Below are 27,476 nucleotides of genomic sequence, written 5' to 3' on the forward strand. Positions count from 1 at the left end.
ACATCATGGGTGCTTCAAACACACTCATTGATTGCATTGAATTGCACTGAAATAGATGATTTTTTCATCCATTGCAGGGCAAAGAAGTTTAACAGGCTGAGAAACACTAGCAAGCTACACCTAACTATTGAGCATGCTCCCGCTGGTGATCGATCACCTGGAAAACATCTGTTCTTGAGCTCTGTTAGCTCAGGAATGAAGTGCCTACATCACGGGGAGGTACCCCTGGGCTTCTTGCTGCTTAATCCGCTGCAGTTAAACCTCCCAGAGTGTGAGGTCCAGGAAAACAGCCACCATGTTTGCATTCTTCTCCTTTTCTTCCCACAAGGTTCTCTACTGTGTTTCTGTCCTTTCCAGAGCTGCTGTCTGCTCTCACTTCTGAGACCTTCTTCCTACAGAACTGGACCCAAAGTTGGGTTTCATCTCACCACCTCCTTTGCTGTCTCTGAAAATGAAGGCTCTGGCCTTTTTGGTTGAAGGTTTTCACTGCTAAATAGAGCATAAGCCACAAACCATCAAGTGTGGACATCACAAAGAGTTCCAGAATCTCACAAAATGTTCTCTAGTGCCTAGAGCAGTCGCTGGTGACCTCCACTCCTTCCTGAGGGTGAATTTCACCACGCCTCCCTCCCCTCATCATCCTCTTTGTCCAGATAAGATGTTCCACTTCCGGCTTGAAGGTCAGAAGATGCAATTAATCATTGAACAGTAAATGAGTTAGTCACCCTCCAAATGTTTGAAGTCTCAAAACAGTGACTGCCTTTCAGTGCTTCTCTCTGTCCACACAGAAAATAAATGACTTCAGGCCTCTCCCTCACAGTTACTCATATCCCACATCTTCTTTTAAAACCCTGGGAGGAAACTGATTGTGGTCTACTGTATCCTTTATTACATGCATTCACTCAGATAGTATAGATTGGTAACCCCAGTTGATAGTCTAAAAAAATCTAAGACATCAAGACTGTGGGATGACCAGTGTTATTCAAATGCCACCGTGGTAACTTTTAGAGGCAGAAAGAAGGGAAGCTGCCTTGTCCCAAGGTGGCACCTCCAATGGTTAACTCAGCCCTTACATCCTTAGAACCTTGTCTTTCTCCAAGGGATTGCTCCTCAGACTCTCCAGCAAAGCTGGTGTGTTGTAAATATAGCTCAACAGCAACTGCTTGGAGTGTTGGGAAACAATCCTCAGCAAAGTGATAACAGTTCTTACCTGCTGGTGGTGGGGACACAGCTGGCTTTTTTTGCCTCCCATCTGCTTTTCTATATAGGTGATTTTTCTACTATATATTCTTCTAATAAGAATAAAATCACAATTGTTTGTAGTTCAGAAGTATGTCTTACTGTGTCATTCTATTGAAATGATGATTTTTTAAAAAAATTTTCTGAAAGAGGAAGTCTGTTAGAAAAGCCATAGCCTGGGTTTTAGTGACATAGTCTTGATTTAAAATTTGAGCTCCCCATCTTAATGCTGGAATGACCTTGCATAATATACTTAGCCTCTCTGAGCTGGAGTGTGTTCTCCTGTAGAAGAGCCAGCTTCTTCACGAAGGGCAAGAGGCAGTTACAGTGCCTGTGCTCAGTACATTATGTATGTTCAATAAACACGTGCTGTTTTTCTTCTCTCCCCAAACCTGAGCTCTCCAAAAGTATCTCTACAGAGTAACCAGTACACATTTCACAGAATCTTTAGAAGGAGCCTCAACATCCATCCAAACTGACTTCTTAGAATCTGGGCCACAGCTCCCTTGGCCAAAGGTTCCTGAGCCTTGGCAGAATGCCCCTCACTGCTTCTCCGGGACAGGCAGACAACTCCATTGCAGGACACAAATCATCACAATCCATGATAATAATTCCTTTTATTTACCTAAAACTCAATTCCCTGTAAAATTCTACCTATTGTTCTTAATTCTAACCTCTAGACTCTCAACACAGAACTAGCAGGCTCCCTGTTCCACCCCTTAGCCTCTTGTAACACCTGTACCAAGCAGGTCATTGCCTAATGCAGAGCTTGGTCTAGGCATGACAGAGACCTTCTTTGGTGACACAAAGTATCACAAATTAGTAACCGAGTCTTGTCCTTGGCCGTTGCAAAGTTTCCAATAGAGGTCCGTCTTACTGCCTCCTTCACTCCCTAGCTGCTTTTCTAACTTTGTCCGCTCTGCCTCCAGTCTACTCACCAGTATCCTTCCTCTCTTCTACCCAATGCCAACATCCCTCCCCCCTTAGAAGGCAGAGGATTTTATTCCTGAATGGAAGATATAGCTCAACAAGATGATTGGGAAACTGTTTTCTAATTCCACCACATCATGTAGGAAAGGAGAGAGAACTTGATGCAGTAACAAATAGAGAAATACAGCAGTCAGGCAATAAAATGAATAGTTACACTGATTTTATTGCTTAAAAAATTCCTGTAGCCCTGGCTGCTGTGGCTCAGTGGATTGAGTGCTGGCCTGCAGACCAAAAGGTCACGAGTTTGATTTGAGTCAGGGCACATGCCTGGGTTGCAGGTCAGGTCCCTGGTTAGGGGCATGCATGAGGCAATCGATCAATGTTTCTCTCACACATCGATGTTTCTCTCCCTTTCTCCCTCCCTTCCACTCTCCCTAAAAATAAATTTAGAATATAAATAAATAAATAAATAAATAAAAAATTCCTATAGGCCTGAGCTCAGTGTTACCCAATTAGACCATCAAATTCTCATTTTTGTATTGAGGAAAACAGAAGCTCTTTTGAATAACCTTTCTATTTCAGGTTTTCAGTGAAAAAAACAAACACACACTGTTCACCATGAAGTATTTCAGAAATGAGTTTAGTGAGAATGTAATTCAATTACATAGTGATTTATAAAGCTCCTAGGGAAAATATTTCTTTATTTCTTTATGTGGGCAGGGGCACTGCCAGATTAAAGGTGCAGTAGTTCCAAATACTGTTTATACCAGCCCTGTGTTCGATTGCAACAATGTGAGTGTCTTGTCTGCACAGGTAGATCATTAACAGAGGTTATTGGTCTCCATGGCAAAATGATTGCACTGAACATAATCTCATTTATGGGAGTGCAAAAAAAAAAGAGGGGGGGGAGCTCCAGGTCAGGGAGAATGTATAAATACCCATTGCCATCTAGGTTCTGCTATATTTGACAGGCTGAAACAACTCCACAGCCACCAGTTCACAGGCCGATTTGCTTCTCAGCTCCAAAATACGGATTGAATTGGGGACATTTACTAGAACCTTCTGGCCACAACTTTGAAGAGACGCTGTGAAGGAGAAAGTAAAGGGAGTTGTTTTTCCCAGACTGTCCCCATACTTCCTCAACATGTGCACTGGGGGCTGTGCCAAGTGTCTGGGGGGCACGCTGATTCCCCTCTCTGTTTTTGGCTGTCTGGCTAACATCCTATTATTTTTCCCTGGAGGAAAAGTGATAGACAAGAATGAAAATCTTTCGGAAGAGGTCTGGTTTTTCGGAGGAGTATTAGGAAGCGGGGTCTTGGTGAGTAGGAAAGCCTTAAAATCCTCCTGAAGGAGATTTTAACCCCATTCTTTTAAAATTGGGCACTTAGTGACCATGAAGATAATTCATTGCTAACAACAGCCTAAGAATTGTATGATAAAGTTGGTGCCTTAATTTTTTCCTTCTCCATTAGGACCTGACAAGGAGGACATGTCCCCCAAGTTTACTAGGTAATTTAAACTTGAACTGACAGTTCTCATGGGTCAATTAAGTTACATGAACCAAACTGAAGGTCACCCAAGAGAATGTGCTGGGGGTGAAGTGAGTGGGGGGTGGAAATACACTTTCTAGCCAATTGATTGACTAAAAACCACACAGAGAAGCATGTGGATTCTTCTACTTGGGCATGAAGGATTTCTTACCCTTTGTTCCCAATACAGATTGGGAACTTCTGCTTTAGAGAGAGACACTCTTCATGATAATAGAGGACACTTTTTTTTTTCTTTCCCTAACCCACCATCTAAATGGAAATTCTGGGTGTCAAATATTGAAATTTTGCTTCATTGAAACTGAAGTTAGGCCAAATGGCATCTAAATACTCAATAACACTTGTCCACCACACCAGCTATGCTCTGTTAGTCCCTTTGGCTACCAATCCCATGTGACGACTGTGACTCCTCACACTCACAGGAAGGTATGGGCCTTCCTTTCACATCCCAGACCCATTCTGAGGTGCTTCTCTTGCTGACAGATGCTCTTCCCTGCGCTGGTGTTCTTGGGCCTGAAGAACAATGACTGCTGTGGGTGCTGTGGCAATGAGAGCTGTGGAAAGAGATTTGCGGTGAGTAACCAGGGGGGCAGACACCAGAATTATCCCAGGGCACACTGCCCCCTTGTGTTGGGCATCTCGAGGTGAAGCCCTAAACAAAATTCTGGGGACAGCTGGTGCAGGGATAGAGATGAAATTCTTCCTGTGGACAGAAAGTAACAATAATAGTAAAATTTAACATACAAGTGCCCTTTTACTTATATGAAATGTGTACCATTTTAGATTTTACAAACAAGCAGGGATGCGAGAGCTGGAGAATGGCATGGTGCTATATAAAGAATGCAGGCTGAGAAACAGAGAAGGGAACTGGGCTCTCCCTCAGTCTTGAGAGGCCCTGAGACTTTAGACAAGTCATTTCCTCCTCTGGTCCATCTATAAAGGGGACTGTCCTCTCCCCAGTAGCCCCCTAAGTTCCCCATCTACACCACTGCCAGTTCACTGCCTCAGTGCCCAGCTCTTCCCACTTCTCCCTGGATTTTGCCTCAGGACTTCTTCCTTCATGCGGTCACTCATCGTTTTGCAGATGAGCAGAAATTAGGTATCACTGTTCCATAGTGGGAAGAAAAGAATTCTGGGATGTAGGTTCGGGTCTCATTTCTACAACTGGGTAGGTCACTGTGCTGCTCTCTGACTTCCATTGCTCACCTGTAATATGAGGAAGTTGGACTAGATCAGAATTTCCCAAGTTTGGGGCACACTCTGCTGATTGGTACACAGATGTGCTACATTTTTTAGTAACATAGAAAGTTACTCCTTTTTCAATTCTCCTTCAACTCTTTGAATCTATCGCGAAAAAATCCTATTTTAATGGAAAGAAGTCTTGACTATATCTAACTCCTCATAATCTCCCTGTCTAACAAAAGGAGAACAAGTCTCCAGCTCCTGGAATGCAAGCAATATTAATGAAAAATTCAGGGATGTTATGTTATGTTTGCTAAAGAATCTAGATTTTTATTCAGATGACTTAAAGAAAAATATTAAGAGTTCAAGTACATTGATATGACAAAGACAAAAAGGTAGGACTGGAATGACAATGGAATGATGAGTAAGGCCAACTCCTGCTCCACTCTCCTGAGGTTCAATTGTTCACTTAAGAGTCATGAACCCCAGTGAATTATACACACTTACCTTAACTACTTAAAGCGAGAGCTCTTCTTTGGAAACAAAATCCTGTCATCATTCTTTGTCACCATATTTGCTCAAGGATTCAGTCAAAAACATTTTTTGAGCACGTATGAAGGGCTGAGGCTGGTACACTGCACATACAATACAGATTTCCGTGTGAGGTCAAAAATCATGCAAAAAAAAATGTTCTCACCTTCTTAACACCATCCCAAGTACCAAGTAAGCATCAATTATTATAATGACCTTTAAATCGTCATTTACAAAAAGATATAAAATAACTACATTTGATATAATCATATTATATGTATGAGATGCTACTCCGGCATCTCTATGTTTCAGATGTTGGTACATTTGGAGATGTCCCTGAGATTCCTTATACTATCCTCATTTTTTTTTTTTTTTTGCATTCTTGTTTCTTCTTTCTGTTCTGGTTGAATGCTTATTTCTTCCTTATGTTATGAATCATTGGCTTGAATCCAGGTTTCATCTCTCTTGGTCCCCTGTAGATTTTTTCTTTGTTTCACTTAGTGTAAACTTCATTTCTTTCTGGGTCATTTTTATTTTGTTGCCGTACTCAGAGAGTTCTTTGAGCATTATGATCACCAGTGTTTTGAACTCTACATCTGATAGGTTGATTATCTCCATTTTGTTTAGTTATTTTTCTGGTGTTTTGTTCTGTTCTTTCATTTGGGCCATATTTTTTTGTCTCCTCAATTTGGAAGCCTCCCTGTGTTTGTTTCTGTTTATTAGGGAGAGCTGTTTTGACTCCATGTCTTAGTAGCATGGCCTATTGTAGAAAAAGGTACCTGTAAATTGAGTGGGACAGAGCCTTAGGTAATCATCAAGATGGCTCAACCCACTTCACTGCTTTGTGGCTCTGTGTAGGGGTTGGGTTCAGAGAGAGGACAGTGTGGCTGCCTGGCTTCTGGAAGTTTTCCCTGTACTCACCCTGTGCAACTGGTGCCCTTTCAGCTATTGCCCTGGTGCTGAATCCCAGATGGGGTGGCTTTACATACATTTTAAGTCCATGTGGGTCCTTTAAGTGTAGTTTCCTGGAAATCTGGCAGTTTCTTCAGCTGCCCCAACCCCACTGGTTTTTATAGCCAGGAGTTATAGAGATTTATTTTTCTGTTGCTGGAACCCTGGGCTTTGTGGTTTTGCCTGGGGCTGGGATAATCTATTCCCAAGGTATTCCTACCAATTTTTATTCACCACACATGAATGTGGGACCACCCCTTCTGCTACCACTGCCTCTCCGCACCACATCATGTCTCCGCACTTCTCCACCCATCACCTCATCTCTGCCCCTCCTGCCCATCTGGATGAATGTGGTCTCTTTAAATACTTGGTTGTCAGACTTCCATTCAGCTTGACTTTTGATGGTCCTGAGCATTCCTTGTTTTGAGGTCTAGTTGTAATTCTGTGGTTGCATGAGGAAGCAAAGTGTCTTTATCTATTCCTCCATCTTTATGGGAAATATTTGTTTATTTTTATTTTTTGGCTTATATACAACCACAGCAAAAAGTGAGTAACATTTGAAGTATTGCACAAACCTTGTTTTCTAATTAGATTTATGTGAAGTCCCAGACAAAGGCTGAAGAGTTGGGGGCGGGGAGTTATTTTTTATTTTTTAATCCTCATTTGAGGACATGCTTATTGATTTTAGAAAGGTAGGCAGATAGAGAGAGATAGGGAGAGAAACATCAATGCGAGAAACTTTGATCGGTTTCATCTCCTATGCATCCTAACCAGGGAACAAACCCCAAATCTAGGCATGTGCCATGACCAGGAATTAAATCCCTGACCTTTTGGTTTATGGGATGACACTTAAACCAAGTGAGCCATACTGGCCAGTGCTGAAAAGTCATATTTTTATAAGTACATTTGAGTCAATACGATCTGAAACATTTGATGGGTCCGATTCAAGTTGTACTTCTGAGTTCCCTAAACCACACCCTCATTCCCAAATACCCAGGTGGGATCTGCCCTTGGTGTGAGCTAAGGATGGCCCCTCCAAAAGACTGGCTGACTGTCCACAAGGACAGTGCCCATCAAAGGACCAGACAAGCCAGTCTGTAAATAAGGCACCAGCCACAGCTGCCCTGGAACGGAGATTACCATACTCTAGGTGGCCAGCAGAACCATTCTTGTTTTTGTTTTGTTTGCTTGTAAGCAGATGACAACTTTTAAAAATAGAGTTCACTAATAGTATGTACATACCTTACTACTTTTTCAAAAATTAAATATTAGCATGGTAGTCCTGGGCCTGCATTTTAGCACAATGGCCTGCACTGGGCAGGGCTGAGTGAACCCTCATTTAAGTGTCCCATGGAGCCATGCCCCTGCTCTGGAACCCTGTTTCCTTATTGTTTTGAGAGCCTAGATCAAAGCCATAACTATATTATAAAGAAAGGTATTTACAAACATTTGCCAGACAAAAAGAAAGAAGCTCTAGCATAGTTTGATCAGTGCTCTAATGCTGAAAGATTTGAATTATTTTCACAGCATTCCCCTCCAGGTGTTTAAGGAACAGAGGGCTTCTGGGGAACATTGTTCAATAAACTCTACTGGGCAGAAAGGCCCATGAGCTTAAATAAACCAGGCCAAGTGCTGGGGGCTAAATCCTGCTGCTGTCCCCCAAGCCTCACTCACTAGCTCTCCCTGGCTCTTCCCTCTCTCTCCTCTCCTTTGCTATGTCTTTCGGAATATTCCCCAGAAATCAGCTGCATCATTCTCTTTCCTTTCCTTGGGTAGTAAAACAAGGAACAAGAATGTACATTATACTACTCACCTCACAGGTTTGCTGAGAGGATTAAATGACTTTATGCTTTCAAGGCTCTTATGGAATGAAGCTATTTTTATTAGATAGAAAGTGAGATGATTGCAGTAGATGGTTATTGAGGTGTTTTTGACAAAAAAAAATAATAATTATAAGAATATTTAACCAATTTCCTTAGTGAAAGTTCTGACTTTGGATCACTTTTAACAATTTTAAGATGTGAGAAATTCTTCCTTCATAGAGACAACCCACTCTATCATGAAAGACCAAATGTTTCCAGACCACTCAGAGCTCTGCTCTCAAAGGCCAAGGAGTAATGTTAGAAGACAATGATCTGAATGTAATTTTCAGTTGCTGTACTGGGACAATGCAGTCATTCCTAGAGGTAGACCATCTGGGTCTAACTGATCAGCAATTTGGATGGAGCATAGCTCAGAGACAAAGAACTAGCTAGATAAGCTCTCTCAGAATTGGAGCAGCATTTCCTGAAGCATTTTCTTGCAAGAACCCACTCACAAAAGAAATTTATAGATTCCATAAGATTGGAAAACTATGCAAATTACCATATATACCCCAATATAAATCAGTGAATAATATAAAACCAACTCTTAGTTTCCCATAAAGAAGTTTTAAGATAAGTTCTTGACTAACATTAATATATAAATTTTCAGTGACATATGCCTATTTAAAGTCACATGTATAAAACATAAAATAATTTTATTATATTGATTTTGAAATATGACTTTTCCTCCCACTCATGTATTTTTTAATATATTCATGCTTATGTAATATTAATGTCTTTAGTTCTATTAAAGACACCTGTTGAGCCATCAAGTTTTCCACAGCACCTCTCTTCCATTTTAGTTTAGACATACACCTTTATATCCATGCATGATGCTGTCAGTGGAAATTTTATTCCTTCACAAATATTAATTCTCTTAAGACAAACACCATATTCAAACATTCTTCTTGCAGATTTGCATTAATGATTCCCACAGTTATAAGTACTAAGTGTGTTCACTTAGAATGCCCCTTAAAAGGCCTTTTAGTTATAATAGCCAGTACTAGAAATTGTGAGGTCAACTTTCCAAACTAACAAAGGTGTTAAGAAAAATTTTAGTTAATTCTGTCATCTAGAATTAATTGGATTGTATGTGACAAATGTCCTCTCCACACAGTACTCAGTTGTTCAAATAAATATTTGAGGAAGTACCCTATTGGCTTATAGATGAAATTGAAACACATCTAATGCAGTTCCCTCAGTTCTAAGGGATTATTTGAGAGTTAATAATTTCCTTATATTTTTGTACAAATAATATGTTCTCTTTCCAAAATTTCACACATGTTAGGATGTCACAAAGATTCTTAGAAGTACAACAGGAATAAAACCTATTTAACTTTATACAATTCAGCATTTTCCAAAATTATTCAAGAAAACATCCCTTGGAAAAAGAGACTGCTGTTCTAATATAAATTAAACAAAACTTTCATTTACTTATGACCTAAATTATATTCACAAATGTACTTGATAGTGTGAGTGCATGTAGGCTACTCTAAACATAAAAATTAAGAAAAATTTTAAATAATGAGTAATATAAAATATTAGTCATTTAAAACATCCATCAGGTATTTGTCCGGTGCCTTTGATAAGCCAGAAATGAGAAAAATTGAACAATGTCCTAACTAACTTCAAATAACTTACTGTCCATGGCTTCAAGGAGTTTGTGCTAAGGTTGGGGAAGACAGTCATAAAAGCTACACAGTTAAGTGTTGTACGCTCTGTGCTGTGATAGAAGTTTAAACATTCGAGTACCTGGGGTAAGAAGTATTAAGGACGGATTGGTCGATTCTATATAAGAAGTCAGACAAAGCTTCATAAGGCACATGGGGTTAGAGCTCAGTCTGGAAAGTTGCACCAAAAGCATATTTACAAATGATATGAAAACAAATACCAACTAAAGTGGAATTCCATTATTATGTAGATTTCTTTTGCCCAGGTACAATCAGGTCCTCTCCCCCAAACCCTATTCCCCAAATATACATTGTGATAAGATTGCTAGTAATACATGTAGTGGAAAGGGAAGTACCCGGTATTTAACCTAGGTTATCACATCTAATTTTCACAACATACCTTTAGGTAAAATTATCTTGCCCATTTTATAGATGGAAAAACTAAGACTTTGAGGAAACATACATATTATGCAGCCTTACCACACAGAAAAATGTGACAATGCTGATATTTGAGCCTAGGTCTGCTGATTTTAAAACTCTTGTGCTTTGCAAGTGGCAACCATCTACAGATCCCTTTGTAACTCATACCAAGTGGCAAGGCACAAGCAACAGGTGAGCTTATCTTGAACAAGAGCGCCTCCTAAGAGTCACCAACTCAACTTGTGGCCAACTTCACGACCACAGCAGAGCACCACCCAACCACTTCCACAAAAGATACACCAATAGGCAAACCCAGCAGGCACCAGAACCTAGCTAAAGCAAATCTTGCTTTGTAGAGTCAATACCTGTAGTCACAGCCAGTCATCACAACGTATCAGCCTAAAGGTTGGTTCCTACAAATGACATTCCAACAGCCACTAAAGATCAACTACGATAAGAGAGCACACACAACCCACACAAGGGACAAACTTGAAGCACATAGCTCAGGTAAGCAGAAAGACTGTGCGTGCCACTGGAACTCATAGGACACCTACTACATAGGCCACTCTACCAAGATTGGGGAAAGTAACAGCTCTACTTAATACATAGAAACAAACACAGGGAGGCAGCCAAAATGAGGGAAAAAACAAAACAAAAAATGTCTCAAATGAAAGAGCAGAACAAAACTCCAGAAAAGGAGCTAAACAAAATGAAGATAAGCAATCTACCAGGTGCAGAGTTCAAAACATTGGGTATAAGTATGTTCAATAATCTCAGCAAGAACTACAACAAAAAGATAGAAAATCTAAAAATGAAAATAGAAAACATAAAAAAGAATTAGTCAGAAATAAAGAATAAAATAACTGAAATAAAAAATACACTAGAAAAAAATCAACAACAAATTAAATGAAGCAGAAGGTAAAAATCTGTTATTGGAAGACAAGGAAGCAAAAACACCATCAGAGCAGCAAAAAGAAAAAATGCAAATTATGGGGATAGTTTAAGGGGCCTCTGAGACGATATGAAGCATACCAACATTAGCATCATACAGGTAACAGAAGGAGAAGAAAATAAAAAAAGAAATTGTAAACCTATTTGAGGAAATGACAAAAACCTGCCTTAATATGGAGAAGAAAATAGACATACAATCCCAGGGAGGTCAAGGTCCCAAACAAAGAGGCCCACATCAAGACACATCATAATTAAAATGCCAAAGGATAAAGACAAAGAGATAATCTTAAAAGCAGCAAAAGAAAAGCAGTTAGTTAACTACAAGGAAGCTCCCATAAGATAGCTGATTTCTCAATAGAAATTTTGCAGGCCAGAGGGATTGACAGAAAATATTTAAAGTGATTAAAAGCAAGGATCTACCACCAACATTACTCTACCAAGCAAAGCTATCATTTAGAATCAAAGGAGAGGTAAAGAGCTTCCCAGAAAAGAAAAGGCTAAAGGAATTAATCACCACAAACCAGTATTACAAGGAATGTTAAATAGACTTCTTTTAAAAAAAGAAAAGAAAGATAAAAAATATGTATAATAAAATACCAATAACTACATACCTATCAACAATTACCTTAAATGCAAATGGAATAAATAGTCCAATCAAATGACATAAGGAGGCTAAATGGATAAGAAAAAAAGATCCATATATATGCTGCCTTACATATGTTGCTATATGTAAGACGCACACAGACTAAAAGTAAAGGGATGGAAAATATATTTAATGAAAATAAAAACAAACAAAAAAGCTGGGGTAGCTATTTTTGTACCAGAGAAAACAGACTTTAAAACAAAAACTATAGCAAAAGACAAAGAAGGAACCAGCAACTCCACTTCTGGCTATTTATTCAAAGAAACCCAAAATACAAATTTAAAAAGATGTATGCACCTCTATGTTCATTGTAGCATTATTTAAAATAGCCAAGATATGGAAGCAACCTAAGACAAATGGGTAAGGAAAAAGTGGTACATATATATACAATGGAATATTACTTGGCTATAATCGTCGTCGTCGGCAGCCGTCCGTCTCGAGAGACGATGGTGTAGCTTCTTAAAGAGTCTATCTGCACCGCCGAGAATGGCTATGCAGTCCGACTCGGGAGTGACATGGTAGTATCTGTCTCCTCCCGTGTTGAATCGACATCTTGCGATGACGCTGAAGCTACAGAGCCTGGGCAGGGTAATATGGAGGGTCTGCTGTTGCCCATGCAGCAGACCCCCCCTCTCTTCGCAGCTGAAGGGTCCAAGGGAAAGACGGAGTCAATACAGCTTGGCTTCAGGTGCGCCGCAGGAGTTGCCGGTGTTGACTACAACGTCAAACCACCTTAGGGACTCCGGCTCCGGATTTTCTGTTGGGGTTTACTCCCTTAGCCTTTCCCCTGAAGAGGTATGCCGCAAGGCAGCGGAGGTTTTTTGGAGTCAGAGTTTTCCTTCTCTGATGTGCCCTGACTGGAAGATCGAACCAGCGACACTTAGCTCGCAGGCCGACGCTCAATCCACTGAGCTAAACCAGCCAGGGCTAACTTGGCTATAAATAGAATGAAATATTACCATTTATGACAGCATGGATGGACCTAGAGGGTATTATGCTGAGTAAGTCAGTCAGAGAAAGACACATACCATGTGATTTTACTTACATATAAAATTTAAAAACAAAATAAATGAACAAACAAAACAGAAACAAGCTCATAGATACAGAGAACAAACTGATGGTTGTCAATGGGAGGGGGGTTGGAGCTGTGAGTGAAAATGGGGAAGGGATTAAGAAGTACAAATTGGTAGTTACAAAATAGTCATGGACATGTGTAGTACAGCAGAGGAAATATAGTCAGTAATATTGTAAAAACTATATATGGTGTCAGATGGGTACAAGATTTATTGGGGTGATCACTTAGTAGTTACATAAATGACTAATCACTATGTGTAAACTGAAAACTAATATAATATTGTACATCAACTGTAAATTTTAAAAAGTTATTTTTAAGAAAAATAAAGTCTTACACTTGGAACTGCAACGTCATGTAACCAAAGTAATAAAAATGACCATTTTCCACCTTCATTTCCAAAATTATTAATGTTTCCATGCTTCTATCCTATTGTTTAGAATTAACATTTCATCTCTGGGCCTCATTTTTTTTCTTTTTTTAATTATATTTTATTGATTATGTTATACAGTGGTCTCAATTTTCCCCCTTTTCTCCCTACACCCAGCACCCCCCACTCCCTCAGGCAATCCCCACACTAATGTTCATGTCCATGGGTCATGCATATATAAGTTCTTTGGCTATTCCATTTTCTATACTATACTTTACATCCCCATAACTATTCAGTGACTACCTATTTGTACTTCTCAATTCTCTCACCTCTTCACCATTCCCCAACAACCCCATCCCATCTGGTAACCATCAAAATACTCTCTGTATCCATGATTCTGTCTCTAGTATACTTGTTTGCTTAGTTTGTTTTTTAGATTCAATTATTGATAGATATATATTTATTACTAATTACTACTTTATTGTTCATAGTTTTGATCTTATTTTTAAAAAATAAGTCCCTTTAACATTTCATGTAATAAGGGCTTGGTGATGATGAACTCCTTTAGCTTTACCTTGTCTGGGAAGCACTTTTTTCTTCCATTCTAAATAATAGCTTTGCTGGGTAATCTTGGCTGTAGGTCGCTGATTTTCATGATTTCGAATATTTCTTGCCAGTCTCTTCTGTTTGCAAAGTTTCTTTTGAGAAATCAGCTGAAAGTCTTATGGGAAACACCCTGTAGTTAACTAACTGCTTTTCTCTTGTTGCTTTTAAGATTTTCTCTTTATCTTTAACCGTTGGCATTTTAATTATGATATGTCTTGGTGTGGGACTATTTTCATCCATCTTGTTTGAGACTCTCTGTGCTTCCTGGACTTGCATGTCTATTTTCTTCACCAGATTAGGGAAGTTTTATTTCATTATTTTCTTCAAAAAGATTTCCAATTTCTTGCTCTTCCTCTTCTACTTCTGGCAACCCCATTTTGAGAATGTTGGAATGCTTGAATTTGTCCTAGAGGCTGCTTACACTGTTAACAGCTTGGGTGGGCTGTAAGTTGGGTAGGATAGAGACTCCGAGGATCTCCAGGGTGAGGCATACAGTGTTAGTCAGGTTTCTAGAGTCTCAAATACGGCACCTAACTGCTGGCTCTGTGGCTCTGTGGGGGGAGTCCTCAGAAAAAGAACAATGGCGTCCTCCCCCCTTTCTGTCTGGGAAAAAGCATTTCTTCAACTCTTTCCTTGATGCCAGACACTTCACTTCCTCTCTGTATGTCACTGGTGCCTTTCAAGCTGCTACCCCAGTGCTGGAGCTCAGAGGGTGTAAGTCTGAGTAAGTCCATGTGGGGGTTCTTTTAGAGGCACTGCTTAGGACTCCAGAAATTAATTCCACCAACTCAATCTCTGCTGGTTTTGCAGCCAGAAGTTATGGGGACTTATCTTTCTAGCACTGGAACCCTGGGCTGGCGGGCCTGCTGTAGGGCTGAGACTTCTTCCTCCTGTTATGTCCCTCCCAAATTTTTATCCACCACATGTGGGTGTGGTACCAGCTGATTCCATGTCTCTGACCCTCCTGCCACTTAGGATTAATGTTGTTTGTTTAATTCCATAGTTGTTGGACTTCCATTCAACTCAATTTATTATGATTCTGAGTGATGGCTGTTCTATAGGTTACTTGTAATTTTGATGTGGTTTGTGAGGACATGAGCCAAGTTTACCCATGCCACCATCTTGATGTGAAGTTCAGGATGTGTTTCCATGGGCCTAATTTTTTTTCATCTGTCAGGGAGAGTTTACTTGGATGGGCTCCAGAATGTTTTTTCTGCTTTTCATGTTGCTTTTTTTAAAATGTAATTTTAAGAAAAGAAAACTGCTAGTACAATCTATTTTTACCCGGTAATCTTTCTCATATAAAAACATTTGAAAGAACTGAAGTTGTTGGACTTGTTTAACCCAACAAAGAGAAAACTTTCAGAGGGCAGAAGGAGTGAAGAGATGTAAAATATAAAATATGAGGGCTCTCCAGAAGGTATCCAGTCAGTTTCCATGGAGGAATGTTCAAGCTCAACACAAAATTTGATGCAGTTTCATTGCTCTACTCACTCAGTCATTTTGAATATGACAGCCACACAGTACACATACTCACTCAACAGTGTCTACCACCCCCACTGACTAGTACAGTGAAGTCATCACTGTTTGTGCATATACATTCCACTCCACTGTCCTTGGCTGCCAGGTTACATAGATGTTGTGCAACCTGTTCTCATTATAATAACAATGGCTGGACTTTTTCCAGACAGACCTCATATGCTTATTTAAGATATAGTGTCCAAATATTTTAATAGCTGCTACCACGTGGAAGAGAGATTGGAGTCAATTTTTTTGACCTCAAGAAATGTAACAACAACCAGGGAGGATAATTTCTAGACATCTACTCTTTCTCATAAGCAGAACCTGCTTGCTACATAAGACCACAGAGTAACTTAGACTCAATGTGATGATAGAACAGAAAACTTTTAAGATTCCTTTCAGTTATTAAATTCCTTGGCTCTATAACAGACTGATCTTCCATATTACCCTGTAAAGGAAAGATTCTATACTTAACAAGATTGAAAACCTTGGTTCAGAGCTATCAAATCATAATTAGCACTTCAGTCATCAATGAACAAGTGAAAAAGATATGGGCATGAGGTAAAGAAGGGGACATGAGAAACTAAGTTTCATTCCAGAAGACCCAGAGGTCCCATTTCCTGCAAACACTGGCTTCTACCTATAATGACCATATACTACAATAGGCTGGTTAAGTGTATTGAGACCAACGCATGGACAACCTTAAGAACCTGGCTGTTTCTCTCCTTCTTTTTCAGATGTTCAGCTCCATAATATTTGCTGTGATTGGATTCTTGGGTGCTGGGTACTCGTTTATCATCTCAGCTATCTCCATCAACAAGGGTCCTAAATGCCACATGGAAAATAACACGTGGGCCTACCCCTTCCACAATGGGTAAAGTATACCCTGCAATGCTCACTTGCCACCACAAGGGGCACAGTCAGATAAATGGCCTAAGGGGAGAAATTGCCACAGGTCCTGTCATCTTAATTTACAACTATCAGGCATATTGCTCTTTGAGGCAGAGCTGGAGTTATGGGCTGGAGTGAAGTTGCACAAGATCTCACCTCTGATCTTACATCTAACTGCTCTTCTGACAGAGACCTGGAGCAACAATGAAAGAGGGCACCTCAGCTGCCTGAGGGTAGGAGATTTGTAGTGTCTCCACTGACATCTAAAATTTATTAGCAGACACACATGACAGCTAATAATATTGATAAACAGAGAACTGGGTTTCATTGCAAATCTTATAATAGAAAACAAGAATGATTACTCACTAACAGGGCTCGAAGCCTTTCACTAATACTCCAAATGGTCTATAACAAAACAATTTTTTAAGGGGAAAATTTACAGCAAATGACATTGGAAACATTATAGATTCTCCATGACAGTTAATGTTAATAGAACTAATTAAATTAACTTAATATTTTTAAGGTACTTTGTAGTTTATAAATAACTTTCTTTTTTCTTTTTTAAAATAAATTTATAATTTAATATTCATAACACCCCCCCAAGGTAATTTATTTCCTGCCAAGACAGGAGTAATAAATTTGACTTGCTCAAAGTCAGTCTGCTAGTTGGGGGCAGAGGCAGGATGTCCGGGCTTAGCCTTTTCATGTTACACATTCTCTGCCTCTAGACTGCACTGGCCAATACAGTAGCCAGAAGCCTTATGTGGCTATTTACATTTTGATTCATTTAAATGAAATAAAATCTAAAAATCCTCAATCACATTATTCATCTTTCAAGTACTCAGTGGCCACATATGGCTGGCAGTGACTGTATTAATACCACCAACATAGGACAGTACCATCATCACAGACAATCTATCAGATACTGCTGTGCAGACTCCAACCTCCATGAGGGCTGGGACCATTTCTGCTCTGTTCACCACGGCAGTGTCTCTGGCCAGGCACATCTGGAGGGTCAGGAAGAATGGTGGTTTGGTCCTCTTGCACATGGAAGATAGGTTCATTACTAGAAAATCTATAGAGTATCAATTTATGAAGTGGAAACCATGTTAGTAACTTACAGTGAGAGGGTAAAGAACCTCAGGGTGGGCTTCTGACGGGAGAGATGATGGTACTGTTTCTGTTTTGATATGAGGTCTTTTTGGGTTCACAAGTTTCACATAAAATATCATCCCACTCTTCTCTATTGTTAAACAAGAATACAAGTCCTCTAATATCTTCGTATCACAAGCAGGAATACCTAAATTTACTATGTTAAGCCCTCTCATCTTACAGAGGACTGTTGGGGCCCCACTGCCATGGGAATTCTTGTACTTTTGTTTAACTATAGTGTAAGGTACCAGTGACAGGCAACAGCACAGCATTAAACATAATATTCTATTTATCTGTTACATGAATGATACTATCCTTGGTGAACTTAAAGTCAGTTAGAGTACAGTTGTGCCCAAAACAAAGGAGGGAGAAAGGAAATGCAATAGATGACGAGTTACACACAAGGCAGTACAATGTTTCCTGTGTCTGACAACAGGGCCAAACACCTCCCCTGGCGCTCACACCTGCCTGTGATGCGATGGGACCAGTGGCCTAGCTCAGGAGAGTGAAAGCCGATCTGTGGGCCAGCACAGGACATGCCAGCTTAGGGGAAGGACAGGAAACCAGTTTTCAAAATACTCTGTGTTTGTCTTTCTGGCAAAGCAAATTTTCATTCTCATCCCAACCAGGTATTGCACATTATTCTGTGATTGACGCCACCACATATGTTATTTTATCTACTCCTCAGTTTAGAAAGTTTTAATCATTTTTTAAAATGAAGTAAACTTTGCAGGCAAGCAAGAACATTTCAGAATTCTCTACCATCTCTGTTCACTGTATGGCTTTGATAAGACTCTGAAGGGATGTTTAACTACCTAAACATCTGCACAGTGGCTTCAAACTATCGTATGATCAAAAATTGCTATATAGGGTTGCATTACAAAACCATATATACTATATTTCCCAGGTGATTTATAGTGTAAGACTGGTTTTGACTATTCATGATCATTTTTCCTTGTGCCCTGACTTCAGAATTTATTCTCACATAAGATACAAGTCCACTCTCTGCTCAAGGAGTGGGACACGGTCCCATAGGTAAAGGAAGACTTTCAGGAAGGCGGATCCAGGTAGAGTGCTTCTCACTGCATCCTCTGCCACCTGAAACACTTTCCCAGTGTTCCACTGTCTTCTACATCCTGTGGCCAGTCTTCTGAGACAAGAACTCACATTCCTTTTTGACCTTATCTTCCACTGCCAGCTCCAAACCCTCTCTTGGACTGCAGAGGCCCATCTTGCATTTCAGTTAACAAAGGTTTCATTTGATTCTTCCAAAGAGCTTGTGAGATCATAACTGTCCTTCAGAGGAGATAGCTGAGGCCCAGAGAGTTGACAAGTGATTTGCCCAAAGGAATACGGTTTCTTAATGACTGGAGCTGGAATCCAAGTTTTCTAATTCCAAGTCACAATGCTTTATCTTTTTTTTTAAAGGGAGAGGGGACAGGAGGGAGAATAAGAGGGAGAGAAACATTGATCAGTTGCCTCTTGTACATGCCCCAATTAGGGACCAAACCCTCAATCTAGTCATGTGCCCTGACAGGGAATCAAACCAGCGACCTTACGCTTTGCAGATGACACCCAACCCACTGAACAACCCCAGTCAGGGCACAGTGTATTACCTTGATCACAATTCATATTGATTGGCATTATCTGCTTTTTATATAGATTCCACCTAGCAAGGCTCAAGGGCCTCCTCTCTCCAGTCTGTTTTACTAGGCTGTGGAATTTTCTTATCCATGGAATCCCAGTGGGTTAGCAGTGCAGCAGTTGTCACCATAGCTGCAAGCCTAACACACATACACAGCTGCTTAGGAAGTAGAAAAGAGTAATCACTGTATGAGTCCAAACAAAAGGACTCAAGACAGTTACCACTCTTTCCTCATCACCAAATAGCAGCAGTGGCAGCTGCCTCTCCCTCCTCTTCCTCTTCTTCCTCCTGTTAATGATTAAGAGCTAAGTATTTTACGTGAATTATCTCAATTAATATCCCTAGTAAATATGAGAAGAATTCTTATCCCTGAAGTAGAAAAATAAAGTTCAAGAGGCTAATTTGCTGAGGGCTCCCCAGCTAGTAATTAGTAGAAGGAGAATTAATAAATAAACGAACAAAATAAAAACACTTGGCAATACCCTACTTTAGTCTGAAGCTTGTCCCCTCATGGAGCAAAGGAAGACAGACATGCTCCCTGGCCAGGCAAGCACTGGGTGACAGCACAGGCCAGAGCCTCACAATGCAGAAAGGGACGGAATGGAGGAGTGCAAACAAAAACTTCCTTAAGGCAGTGACACAGGCTGATTTCTGAAGATGAGAAGTGTGCCTTCTAGGAGGGCGGGGACGGGCATTTCAGGCAGAGAGAAGAACAAGCCCTGAGGCAACTGAGAAAAGGTCCCGACATGCTCAGAGAATGGCTGGAAGTTCAGGGCAAATGTGGGGGAGAGGAAGAGAAAGGGGCATCACGCGAAGGCGGTGACTGAGAGGCAGGCTGGACCTTCAGGACATCAGGGAACAGCAGAGGACTTCAGGCAGGGCATGACCACTTGGGAGTTTCAGGATGATCATGATGGCAGTAACATGGAGAACGAACACAAGGGCTCTGTCACTGGAAGTTGGACTAACAATCCAGACAAGATCATGAGCATCTGCAAGACAGTGGAATTGGGGCTCAGATTTTAGAGATTCTGAGATGGATTCACCAGGATTTGGTGTGAGAGGGAGGGGATCAAGTGGACTCAGATTTCCAGTCTGAGGCACAGGAGGATCTAGGGCTCTTCAATAATGCAGAATTTCACCCTGTATTTCTCAGAAGCATTTGTTGATGGTCATGTTAAAGGAGCAGAGACAGTTAACATTTTCTGTCATAAGAACTATGCTATAGAAGGATCCTAAAGAAGGAAAGTGAAACTGAGTACTTGGAGACACACCCCCTTGGCTTCCTTTCGAGTTAAGATCTCCTCCATCCAAGGTCTTCCTTTCTGAGACAATTGGCCACCTCTACCTTGACCCTGAGCTGCTGAAAGGGAAGCAGCTTGCACAGGGCATGGGGACAGCTGTGGGAGGGAAAACCAGAGTAAAGGCCAAGGAAAATCAGCAGTAGGGGGAGGACAAGAGACATAGCCAAGAACAGCCCTCCTTGCTCCTGTGTCAGACTGCAGCCCTGCTTGCTCCCTGAGGAAGTGGTGGGAGAACATTATCCCACCAAATCACAGAACTGAATTCAAGTAAATGATCTGCCTGGACTTTCAGTTAACACCATCTGCATTTGCACTTCAAAGATTCCTTAAGAGCAAGGAACCTTATAAGCTGCTTGTAAACACATTCCCTAGAGTAGAAAGACACACCCACACCAGTAAGGTGAGATGGGATTGCATCACCTGTTCCCGCTCTCATGAAGCAGGAAAAACTTATAGATGCTAAAAACTGTCTTTGCCCTACGCCTCACTAGACTTAGGCTCCCATCATACCTCAGCACATATCAACGATGTGATTTTGGGCCATGAATTCATGTCTCAGCTCTTTCTCTGTAAAGGCGGGTAACATAAAGGTCTACTTCACAGGTTAAGCGAGACTGAAATAACATGATGTACATAAAGCACTCAGAAGAATTACTGTCATATAGTGCTTGCTACGCTTTCAGTATTATTATTCATTTATATGAATACAACTCATTGCTATAAATGGAATTTCTTCTTATACATTAGAACTTTCAAAAATGTTATGCTTCCATAATAATTTTGTGACTTAATTTAAATAATTTCAAACACTTACATGAAGGCTGGAAAGGAATAAACTCCTTTTCATGGCATAAGCAAACATTGATTGGTACACTATTATACATGTATTTATATATTTCATCACTAAATTATATTTTAAAATACTAAGCAGGAATAATTACCTAAACAGAGGGATTGGTGTAACAGCGAGGAGCATTGGCTTTGGAATTAGACAGACCTAAGATCAAAGCCAGTCATTTCCATTTCCAGCCTCAACCTCTTAATCTGCGCATGGGCGTATGCTCATTCACTCAGTGACTATTTCCTGAAGGCGACTCTCTGTCCAAGGAGAGCAGCACGTCCTGGTCAGGCTGAGGAAGGTGATGGGAAGCAGCTGCCCCAGCGCCCAGAACACGGCAGGTCGTAGTCCCTGAGAGTGGCTGTTATTTACTGAAACAGCCTGTGCTGGAACTGGGGACAGAGACAGAGGACATGGTGCTGCCAACATGGCCAGATGATGTGCTGGGAAGCACAGAGCGGGCACCAAAGGCAGCTGAGGGCAGGAGGAGCATCAGGAGTCTGTCCCAAAGCAGAAGCTGGCACCTGCAGTAGCCAGGCAGAGGGGCCAAGCATTCGGGCTCCCAGCTCCTTCCTTCGGCTGCAGGAAGTGAGTTGCATGAAATGCCCGACACTGTATTCCGATGTTGATGGGCTCCTGCAGCTCAGGTGGAAATGCCCTGCACAAGAACGGGTGCTTTAAAACTCAGGCTCAGTAAACTGCCCCAACTCCCCTTGCTTCACAGAATGTGGAAACAGGATTATCCCCCAGGTCAATGAAATATGAGAGCCCCTCTCACCCGGGCTTGGAGAGTTGGGCAGAGCAGCCATCACTAGGATCTCTGAGAGGCTCAGAAGCTGAGAATTAGGGGGAGAGAGGAAATGCCTGGAACGGCCATTGATGGTGGTTTGTGAGGGGTGAGGCAGTTGCAGGAGTGGGGATTGCTCCAGGAACCAAACTTAATCCTTGCTTCCTAGACCTCTCGAGCATTTTACTATGTCGCCACCAGGAGGTGCTGTCATCCCACCACTGCACACTCTTCAGAAGAGGGAATGAACTCAGCACTGCCAATCACTTCATCTCAGGGTCTTTTCTTTACCAAATATGCCTGGAAAATATTGTCTCTCTATAACTTCTTATCATCATCAAGTTTAAAACTGTATAGATAGATAGGACTACAAGGAAGAAGGCAGAACAGAAAGACGAGTGTTTTAAAAATAATAACTACTGAAAAGAGATCTCTCACAACAATTCATAAAGGGTGTTATCTTAGTGAATTCTCACAGTTGAGAGGTTGTTTTCAGCCTATTTTATAGATAAAGAAACTGATACTGCCTAGGGAAAGTGGGGGTGGGGGCAGATAAGTAACTTGTATGAGGAATTCACAGCTAATGAGAGGAATGCTTGCATTCAAACCCAAGTCCATCGGAATCCAAAATACCAGGTTCTGTCCTTTAGATCAGACAGCTCAGATTAAGGACAATTGTAACAATACTAGCATTCATTGAGCACTTACTGGATGCTAGGCACTGTCCTAAGCACCTTCCTAGTATGAACTCATTTAATCCTCACAATAACTATGATTTCATAGATGATGTCATTCCCATTTTACAATTAAGTCACACAGCTAGTAGACAGCTAGAACCTGTGCTCTTGTGGAAAGGTGAATCGATGCTATAAACAATCTTTTATTTTTAAATCAAGAACAAGTGTTTATTCCCTTGTTCCTTTGACTCTGTTAAATGCAAGGAACCTTCCATCACTGCAAAGATTTTTCAAATTTTAACACAGAACATTTAAATAAGTGTGTACTGATTACTAAAGAATTTATCAGGAATAGGAGTCATCAAAAAGATCCAAAAACAAAAAGGTGGGTATTGATTTAGTAACCAAATGCAGACAAAGGTTCCCATTGAGGCTCAGAGGATAGAGGGGCCATAAGGAAAGAGGCAGAGACCAATTTGTGGCTCTAAGAGTGTGAGAAGGAATAATAAAACCCAAATAATTGGCCTACTTTCCTGTGCCTTTTGTTGAAGGCATCATAGTGCACATTTCTCCTTCACAGCATGGCGCCCTTTATGTGCAGTGGACTCCTAATATACAGGATTCATAAATATATTTCAGTGCTCCTATTTCAAAGTTTTTGTAAAATGTATGTTAAGGTGGCAGATTAGTTAGTGCTTTTAATTAATAAAGTCTTTTTGTATGTGGAATTCCCACATGTAAACAAAATATAGTTGAGTCAAATTAAAAATTTGGCTTGAATTAATCCTTTAATAAAATCAAGCTCATCCCTTTAACTATGTGACACAATTGTACTTTAACGTGGCTTCAGATGACCACTAGATGTGACAGAATTTTGTCTAAAGTCCAAGTGGTCCCAAATGACAATAGATGGGATAAAGCCCAGGAACATTTATGAGAGTCTGCTCCTGGAGTGTCTTCACTTTCCTGGCTCCCTAACAGATATTGAATTTACCCATTCTCTTGGTCAGCTCACAAAAACCGCATTGTAACATGTAGTTATATGACCTAGGGACAAGTCACTTAACCTCTCTGTGCTTCAATGTCTTTATTTGTGAAATTAAAAAAAAATATCCACAAGGTTTCTCTCCTTTTTTTTTATTGGAGAGAGAGAGAGAGAGAGAGAGAGAGAGAGATGTTGTTCCACTTAGTTATGCATTCATTGGTTGATTCTTCTATGTGCCCTTACTGGGGATCAAACCCACATCCTTGGTGTATTGGGACAATACTCTGAGCAACTGAATACCTAGCCAGTGCCAAGAACCATAAGGTTTCTAAAAGCAATAAAATAGTTAATATGTGTAAAATGTTTGGAATGGGTCTAACACATAGTATATAGACTATACAAATGTTAGATATTGTTTTTAAAAAGTCTTGTTATCATGAGATTTTTTTTCCTTATTGAGTTTATGCTTTTGGATGGAAAGTATTGCAAAAAAAAAAAAATTACTAGGGTGACTTTGTAGTCTAGGGTATTGTCTATGTTTTACAGCTGTCTCCTTGTTTCCTATGCTCCTGACAGGGATTACCTCAGTGACAAATCCTTATGGAGCAAGTGCCGGGAACCTGAGAATGTGATTCCCTGGAATCTGACCCTCTTCTCCATCCTGCTGGTCATAGCAGTGATCCAGATGATTCTCTGTGCCATCCAGGTGGTCAATGGCCTCCTGGGGACCCTGTGTGGAGACTGCCAGTGTTGTGGCTGCTGTGGGGTAAGCTGAGGTCCTTGTCCTTACTTCTCAGGGTGAGGAAGCCAGGGCTGGCCTGCAGTGCTAGTGCGATGACATGGTCCAGAGGGTGGCAGCTACAGGAAACCAGAGCCAGCCTGAACAGTCCAGGCAGCCCCTTCTGTCAACACAGGGAAACTCTGACTTTGGGTTGCTGGAACTGAGAAATTCTGCTTTCTGCGCATGTTAACAAACCCAGGCTGAAGCTGAGTAAAATTTTTAGTCTCACACTCAGCTGACCATAGTCCTGGAGGCAAAAAACTGCATATCATATAGAAATTCATAATAATGTTATGTGAAAATCCCCAGGGAGTGAACATTTGTTATATGCACATATTGTCAGCAGTAACACATCACTGTCTAGCCCAAAATGTTCTCACCATTTCTTTACTAGAGCTACACAGTGGGTTAAAGTAACCAAGTAATATACAAAACATACTTCAGGGTATTTTCTTTTCTCCAGCCAAAATATTAAATGATTGCTGTTTCTGGGTAAGAAGACTTTCATTTTTTTTCTTTCTTTCTACTTTATATTATTCAATAAAGGTTTAACAATTACATATTTGAAAATATAAAAAAGTAGCCCTGGCCATGTAGCTTAGTTGGTTAAAGCATCATCCTCATCTATCAAGGTTGCGGTTTTTTAAAACATTTTAATTATTTATTTTTAGAGTGAAGGGAAAGGAGGGAGAAAGAGAGAGAGAGAAACATTGATGTGTGAGAGATACATTGGTTGGTTGCCTTTCGCACACCCACAACTGGAGACCTGGCTCACAACCCAGGCATGTGCCCTGACTGGGAATCAAACTGGTGACCCTTTGGCTTGCAGGCTGGCAATATATCTACTGAGCCACACCAGCCAGGGCAAGGTTAGCAGTTTCGATCTCCACTCAGTACAAAAAGCAACCAATGAATGCATGAATAAGTGGAACAACAAATTGATGTTTCTCCCCCCCCCACTTCTCTCTCTCTAAAAAAAGAAGAAAAAAGTACATAAAAAATTAAATTAAATTAAAAATATAAACAAAGTTCAAAAAAATCCACTGTAAAATGCATGTATTACAAATAAATTTTACTGACTAGTGGCTTTTTTGCTATAAATTGTTAATTCTGTTGTGTTGTATTTAAATTTTTTTGTCAATAAACACAATTGGAAAGAAAAGAAAACTACCAGTTATTCATCAAAGTTATTTTCAGGATAGCAGTAAGAATATTGAGCATTTGAATCTTGTGATTCCTCTGAAATGAATTCTTGGTTTCTAAATCAGCTAATTCATTTCAAACTGGTATTATTTCCTCATTTTGCTTTCACAGAAGACAGTTACACAATCTAGTTAGGTAGCAAATTTTCATTGCAAGGTTTATTGAAAATACAACTGCTCTTTGAATATGACAGTAGTGTACTAAATCTGAGGATTATCTATAATTTTAAAAACCTACCTGTAAATGTCAGTACATTGACTCTTTTCAGTGAGTGTCATCTATTCAGATACCATATTTGAGCAATTTTAATGAGTAAATCACCTGGTAGTCAAAAGACAGTAAGTGGTGAATGAACCCTGCTGGAATTCCCTTCCTTCCTTCCTTTTCCTCCCTCCCTTCTTTTCTTCCTCTCTTCCTTGTTCATTCCTTCCTTCCTTCTTCAACTTTTTATTTGGAAAACTTCAAATCTGTATAAAATTTAAAAGAACAGTACAATGAACATCTGTAAGTTTTCACCTAGATATACAACTTGTTTGTATTTGCCCACTCTCTCATTGTTAACCACTGGAAAGTACTTTGCAGACATTGTGAAACTTCACTACTAAACATTTCAGTGCACATTAAAGCTGCATTTTTTACAACTCCATCTGGTGAGGATTCCTTTTTTGTTGCCAGCCTGCCTCACATCAAGTGGGTCAGCATTCCTCTCCCAGGAGGACACTGTCAAACAATATGGTCTCTCAGCAGTTTTTTAATAGCTGAGTTACCCAAGCAAGCTACCTAACTTCTCAGAGTCATAGTTACCCCAACCACCTTTGCCGAACTTCTATACAGAGTGAGCAGATCAGCATTCATTCATTAATTCAGGCAGAAAATATTTATGGAGAGGTTCCTGAGCCTGGCACAATCCTTGAATGGGATAATAGATAAAAACATGCTTTAAAATTCAAGCTATGACCTGGGATGAATGTCAGCTGAGTGGTCTTGGCCAAGGGAGTTGCCCTCATCCGTTTCTTTGTAAAACGTTATTGTAAAATCAGCTTCCTGAGGTTGCTGGCTGAGTGTCTAACATGGGGTGATTAACATACATTCATTTGAACAGTTAGAAGCCTCAGTACATTGTACTGATTGTGAGTTACTAAGCATGAAAAACAGTGAGGAAGCATAGCTTCCAGAAAAAGAACAAAATCTCTGGGTTAAACTTCCCTGGGTTCAAGTCCTGGCTCCACTGCTTAGCTGTGGCTTTGGAGACATTACTTGAGCTTCCTGTGCCTCTTACAGAAATTATATTTAATAATAATGATGCAAAATAAAATGAAGCTCAAGCTCCTATAAACTAAACACAATGAAGTTACAGATTAAAGCACCAAAAAAAGTCAGAATAATATAGAAAACATTCAAGAAATAACCAGTAAGGGAAGGGAGAAGGGACGGATGAAGTAAAGAAAAAAATAATGATGTCATAATTAATTAACTTTTTCTATCTTCTAGGGAGATGGACCAGTTTAAACCTCTCCAATGACCTTCGCTAACTCGATGGCACATGGGAAGGCACATTAAACTTAATCTTCTCTCCTTGGGGTTGTCAGTTTCTATCTGTGCCCAAACTGTCAAAGCTTAGGGAAAGCACAGTTATTGCTTCTCCTTTCCAACCAGCTCAGCTCAACCTGGAGTTTTATGTTAGTTTCAAATTTAATAAAAACCACTTACCCACTTAA

At 40.3% G+C, this 27,476-nt stretch overlaps 1 protein-coding gene across 1 annotated transcript; it reads left to right on the forward strand.

Annotated features, from left to right (window-relative positions):
* The first annotated feature begins 3,123 nt into the window (after window positions 1-3,123).
* On the forward strand, window positions 3,124-27,476 carry TM4SF4 (transmembrane 4 L six family member 4). Its single transcript, XM_090275746.1, has 5 exons — window positions 3,124-3,487; window positions 4,200-4,289; window positions 16,233-16,369; window positions 24,351-24,540; window positions 27,250-27,476. The coding sequence occupies exons 1-5, from the start codon at window positions 3,314-3,316 to the stop codon at window positions 27,265-27,267; spliced, it is 609 nt and encodes a 202-aa protein (XP_090131872.1). The 5' UTR covers window positions 3,124-3,313; the 3' UTR covers window positions 27,268-27,476.

This window comes from Furipterus horrens, unplaced genomic scaffold (genome assembly GCF_987537825.1).
Source record: "Furipterus horrens unplaced genomic scaffold, mFurHor1.1.pri manual_scaffold_1, whole genome shotgun sequence".
Lineage (NCBI taxonomy): Eukaryota > Metazoa > Chordata > Mammalia > Chiroptera > Furipteridae > Furipterus > Furipterus horrens.

What these genes read in the sequence shown, in the direction of transcription:
- TM4SF4 (XM_090275746.1), top strand. Translation starts at nt 3,314, where the DNA reads ATGTGCACTGGGGGCTGTGCCAAGTGTCTGGGGGGCACGCTGATTCCC. An exon ending in GCTGTGGAAAGAGATTTGCG is followed by an intron (nt 4,290 to 16,232) that starts GTGAGTAACCAG and finishes CTTCTTTTTCAG; the next exon opens with ATGTTCAGCTCCATAATATT. An exon ending in GCCTACCCCTTCCACAATGG is followed by an intron (nt 16,370 to 24,350) that starts GTAAAGTATACC and finishes TGCTCCTGACAG; the next exon opens with GGATTACCTCAGTGACAAAT.